The 6,000-nt window shown below is 39.2% G+C and overlaps 1 protein-coding gene across 1 annotated transcript in view; it reads right to left on the minus strand.

Annotated features, from left to right (window-relative positions):
• Positions 1-6,000, minus strand: part of LOC133615326 (heme-binding protein 1-like) — a 35,185-nt gene that overhangs the window by 29,174 nt on the left and 11 nt on the right. Inside the window, exon 1 of the mRNA XM_061973845.1 lies at positions 5,755-6,000. This exon is cut by the window's right edge and continues 11 nt beyond it. Coding sequence (XP_061829829.1) covers positions 5,755-5,832 — 78 coding nt within the window. The 5' untranslated portion in view covers positions 5,833-6,000. The remainder of the gene's footprint in view (positions 1-5,754) is intronic.

The raw sequence follows: 6,000 nt of genomic DNA on the forward strand, positions 1-6,000 counted from the left end.
GCTCAGAGAGTATGGGGTAACGGACTGTCTTATTGTGGCAGTTCGCTCCCTGTATGATCAGTGTCAGAGCTTGGTCCGCATTGCCGGCAGTAAGTCGGACACGTTTCCAGTGAGGGTTGGACTCCGCCAAGGCTGCCCTTTGTCACCGATTCTGTTCATAACCTTTATGGACAGAATTTCTAGGTGCAGTCAGGGCGTTGAGGGTATCTGGTTTGGTGGCTGCAGGATTAGGTCTCTGCTATTTGCAGATGATGTGGTCCTGATGGCTTCCTCCGGCCAAGATCTTCAGCTCTCACTGGATCGGTTCGCAGCCGAGTGTGAAGCGACTGGGATGGGAATCAGCACCTCCAAGTCCGAGTCCATGGTTCTCTCCCGGAAAAGGGTGGAGTGCCATCTCCGGGTTGGGGAGGAGATCTTGCCCCAAGTGGAGGAGTTCAAGTACCTCGGAGTCTTGTTCACGAGTGAGGGAAGAGTGGATCGTGAGATCGACAGGCGGATCGGTGCGGCGTCTTCAGTAATGCGGACACTGTATCGATCCGTTGTGGTGAAGAAGGAGCTGAGCCGGAAGGCAAAGCACTCGATTTACCGGTCGATCTACGTTCCCATCCTCACCTATGGTCATGAGCTTTGTGTCATGACCGAAAGGACAAGATCACGGGTACAAGCGGCCGAAATGAGTTTCCTCCGCCGAGTGGCGGGGCTCTCCCTTAGAGATAGGGTGAGAAGCTCTGTCATCCGGGGGGAGCTCAAAGTAAAGCCGCTGCTCCTCCACATCGAGAGGAGCCAGATGAGGTGGTTCGGGCATCTGGTCAGGATGCCACCCGAACGCCTCCCTCGGAAGGTGTTTCGGGCACGTCCGACCGGTAGGAGGCCACGGGGAAGACCCAGGACACGCTGGGAAGACTATCTCTCCCGGCTGGCCTGGGAACGCCTCGGGATCCCGCGGGAGGAGCTGGACGAAGTGGCTGGGGAGAGGGAAGTCTGGGCTTCCCTGCTTAAGCTGCTGCCCCCGCGACCCGACTTCGGATAAGCGGAAGAAGATGGATGGATGGATGGATGTCGGGTTCTGACGTTAATTTGTGTCATGATCCGGGTTTGGTAGTTTTTCTGTTTTAGTCTGTTCCCTCGGTGCACCTTATCCTTGTTTTCTGTTGGTTTCCATGGGCACTGATTCTCCTCACCTGTCTTAGTTTTGCAATTAGTGTTCCCACCAGGTGTTTTGGTTAATCACTCCCCTTTATGGTTTCCTGTCACCCAGCAGTAGTTGCTGGGTCAATGTTTGTGATAGGCAACAGTTACGTTCTCCCGGTTTTTCTAGGGATTTTTGTACAGACTAGCTTTCCTCGTTTTTTCACCCTTGGTGACATTTTGGTTTTGTTTAGCTCCACGCTTGCTAGCGTTTTCAGTTTTATATTTTTGTCCTGCGTTTAATTTATTAAAAACCTTAAAGGGGAACATTATCACAATTTCAGAATGGTTAAAACCATTAAAAATCAGTTCCTAGTAGCTTTTTTTATTTTTAGAATTTTTTTTCAAAATTTTACCCATCACGCAATATCCCTAAAAAAAAGCTTCAAAGTGCCTGATTTTAACCATCGTTATATACACCCGTCCATTTTCCTCGTAGCATAGCTTTCGTCGGTAAAGTGTGCGGAACAAACGTCCAATTTCTTGCCACTTTTTCGCATCTTTGGGCCACTGGTGCAACTTGAATCCGTCCCTGTTGGTGTTGTTACACCCTCCGACAACACACCGACGAGGCATGATGTCTCCAAGGTACGGAAAACAGTCGAAAAAACGGAAAATAACAGAGCTGATTTGAATTCTGCCGACTGACCTCGCATTTTTACCATAAAATCTATGGTCGTTTTTACACCAAATTACTGTAAATGGAAAAACAGTTCTACTGTTATTTTTACGGTAAAATTCTGGCGACTGACCTACCATTTTTACCGTAAAATCTATAGTCGTTGTTACACCAAAATACTGTAAATGGAAAAACAGTTTTACTGTTATTTTTACGGTAAATCTATGGTCGTTTTTACACCAAATTACTGTAAATAGAAAAACAGTTCTACTGTTATTTTTACGGTAAAATTCTGGCGACTGACCTACCATTTTTACCGTAAAATCTGTGGTCGTTGTTACACCAAAATACTGTAAATGGAAAAACAGTTCTACTGTTATTTTTACGGTAAATCTATGGTCGTTTTTACACCTATTTTACTGTAAATAGAAAAACAGTTCTACTGTTATTTTTACGGTAAAATTCTGGCAACAGACCTACCATTTTTACCATAAAACCTATGGTCGTTTTAACCCAAATTACTGTAAATGGAAAAACAGTTCTACTGTTATTTTTACGGTAAAATTCTGGCGACTGACCTACCATATTTACCGTAAAACCTATGGTTGTTTTAACCCAAATTACTGTAAATGGAAAAACAGTTGTACTGTTAGTTTTACGGTAAATCTATGGTCGTTTTTACACATATTTCGCTGTAAGTAGAAAAACAGTTCTACTGTTATTTTTACGGTAAAATTCTGGCGACTGACCTACCATTTTTACTGTAAAATCTACGGTCCTTTTTACACCAAAATACTGTAAATGGAAAAACAGTTTTACTGTTATTTTTACGGTAAATCTATGGTCGTTTTTACACCAAATTACTGTAAATGGAAAAACAGTTCTACTGTTATTTCAACTGTAAAATTCTGGCGACTGACCTACCATTTTTACCGTAAAACCTATGGCCGTTTTAACCCAAATTACTGTAAATGGAAAAACAGTTCTACTGTTATTTTTACTGTAAAATTCTGGCGTCTGACCTACCATTTTTACCGTTAAATCTATGGTCGGTTTTACACCAAATTACTGTAAATGGAAAAACAGTTCTACTGTTATTTTTACAGTAAATTCTGGCAACTGACCTCGCATTTTTACCGTAAAATCTATTGTCGTTTTTACACCAAATTACTGTAAATGGAAAAACAGTTCTACTGGGGTTTTTTTTTACAGTAAATCTATGGTCGTTTTTACACTAAATTACTGTAAATGGAAAAACAGTTCTACTGTTATTTTTACTGTAAAATTCTAGCGACCGACCTCGCATTTTTACCGTAAAATCTATGGTCGTTTTACACCAAATTACTGTAAATGGAAAAACAGTTCTACTGTTATTTCAACTGTAAAATTCTGGCGACTGACCTACCATTTTTACCATAAAACCTATGGTCGTTTTAACCCACATTACTGTAAATGGAAAAACAGTTCAACTGTTATTTTTACGGTAAAATTCTGGCGACTGACCTACCATATTTACCGTAAAACCTGTGGTTGTTTTAACCCAAATTACTGTAAATGGAAAAACAGTTCTACTGTTATTTTTACGGTAAATCTATGGTCGTTTTTACACCTATTTTACTGTAAATAGAAAAACAGTTTTACTGTTATTTTTACAGTAAAATTCTGGCAACTGACCTACCATTTTTACCATAAAACCTATGGTCGTTTTAACACAAATTACTGTAAATGGAAAAACAGTTCTACTGTTATTTTTACGGTAAAATTCTGGCGACTGACCTACCATATTTACCGTAAAACCTGTGGTTGTTTTAACCCAAATTACTGTAAATGGAAAAACAGTTCTACTGTTATTTTTACGGTAAATCTATGGTCGTTTTTACACCTATTTTACTGTAAATAGAAAAACAGTTTTACTGTTATTTTTACAGTAAAATTCTGGCAACTGACCTACCATTTTTACCATAAAACCTATGGTCGTTTTAACACAAATTACTGTAAATGGAAAAACAGTTCTACTGTTATTTTTACGGTAAAATTCTGGCGACTGACCTACCATATTTACCGTAAAACCTATGGTTGTTTTAACCCAAATTACTGTAAATGGAAAAACAGTTGTACTGTTAGTTTTACGGTAAATCTATGGTCGTTTTTACACCAAATTACTGTAAATGGAAAAACAGTTCTACTGTTATTTTTACTGTAAAATTCTAGCGACCGACCTCGCATTTTTACCGTAAAATCTATGGTCGTTTTTACACCAAATTACTGTAAATGGAAAAACAGTTCTACTGTTATTTTTACGGTAAATCTATGGTCGTTTTTTACACCTATTTTACTGTAAATAGAAAAACAGTTCTACTGTTATTTTTACGGTAAAATTCTGGCGACTGACCTACCATTTTTACCTTAAAATCTATGGTCGTTGTTACACCAAAATACTGTAAATGGAAAAACAGTTGTTATTTTTACGGTAAATCTATGGTCGTTTTTACACCAAATTACTGTAAATGGAAAAACAGTTCTACTGTTATTTTTACGGTAAAATTCTGGCGACTGACCTACCATATTTACCGTAAAACCTATGGTTGTTTTAACCCAAATTACTGTAAATGGAAAAACAGTTCTACTGTTATTTTTATGGTAAATCTATGGTCGTTTTTACACCTATTTTACTGTAAATAGAAAAACAGTTTTACTGTTATTTTTACGGTAAAATTCTGGCGACTGACCTCACATTTTTACCGTAAAATCTATGGTCGTTTTTACACCAAATAACTGTAAATGGAAAAACAGTTCTACTGTTATTTTTACGGTAAAAGTCTGGCAACTGACCTACCATATTTACTGTAAAACCTTTGGTTGTTTTAACCCAAATTACTGTAAATGGAAAAACAGTTGTACTGTTAGTTTTACGGTAAATCTATGGTCGTTTTTACACATATTTCACTGTAAGTAGAAAAACAGTTCTACTGTTATTTTTACGGTAAAATTCTGGCAACTGACCTACCATTTTTACCATAAAACCTATGGTCGTTTTAACCCAAATTACTGTAAATGGAAAAACAGTTCTACTGTTATTTTTACGGTAAATCTATGGTCGTTTTTACACATATTTCACTGCAAGTAGAAAAACAGTTCTACTGTTATTTTTACGGTAAAATTCTGGCGACTGACCTCACGTTTTTACCGTAAAATCTATGGTCGTTTTTACACCAAATTACTGTAAATGGAAAAACAGTTCTACTGTTATTTTTACGGTAAATCTATGGTCGTTTTTACACCTATTTTACTGTAAATAGAAAAACAGTTTTACTGTTATTTTTACAGTAAAATTCTGGCGACTGACCTACCATTTTTACTGTAAAATCTATCGTCGTTTTCACACCAAATTACTGTAATTGGAAAAACAGTTCAACTGTTATTTTTACGGTAAATCTATGGTCGTTTTTACTGTAAAATAGAAAAACAGTTCTGCTGTTATTTTTACTGTAAAATTCTGGCAACCGACCTACCATTTTTACCGTAAAATCTATGGTCGTTTTTACACCAAATTACTGTAAACCGACCCAAATTTTTACGGTGTAAAAATGGACAGCTCAGTTATCGGAATTTTACCGTAAACATAACGAGTGTTACCGTTTTTTGTCGTGAGTAAAGAACTGGTAAGTCAGTCGCCAGAAATTCACTGTGAAAATAACAGCGAAACATTGTACATTTTACAGTAAAATTCTAGTAAGGTACAGTATGTGAGTGTCCCCCCCCCCCCCCCCAATGCATATTTGCAGAGGTGCATTGTGGGTCAAGGGAGCACTGTTTCGCTTCACTGCACTCTCTCTCTCTCTCTCTCTCTCGGAGACAAGAAACACGTAAGGAGTGACGTCACTGCGCCTCATCCTCAGTAGGTTGATGACGTCAGTGTTATCAGGTATTGTGATGACGTACAGTACCTTGGTCTCGGTGCTCAGCAACTTGTACTGCGTCTCCTCGGTGTTCCCGAACAGAGAGTTCTTGATCATGCCGAACATGTCGCCCCTTTTTATATTCCGCTTTCTGCTCCTGTCGTCCGCTCGTGTGCGTGCAGCCTGCTGGTCGTCAGCGACACATTGTGATGTTTGGACTGGAGATGAGATGCGTGCTCACTGCTCTCCTCTCCTCCTCTTTCAGCCGCGATGACGGACGCCATGTGTCCCCGC

The sequence above is a fragment of the Nerophis lumbriciformis genome, linkage group LG22 (genome assembly GCF_033978685.3).
Source record: "Nerophis lumbriciformis linkage group LG22, RoL_Nlum_v2.1, whole genome shotgun sequence".
Taxonomy (NCBI): Eukaryota; Metazoa; Chordata; class Actinopteri; order Syngnathiformes; family Syngnathidae; genus Nerophis; species Nerophis lumbriciformis.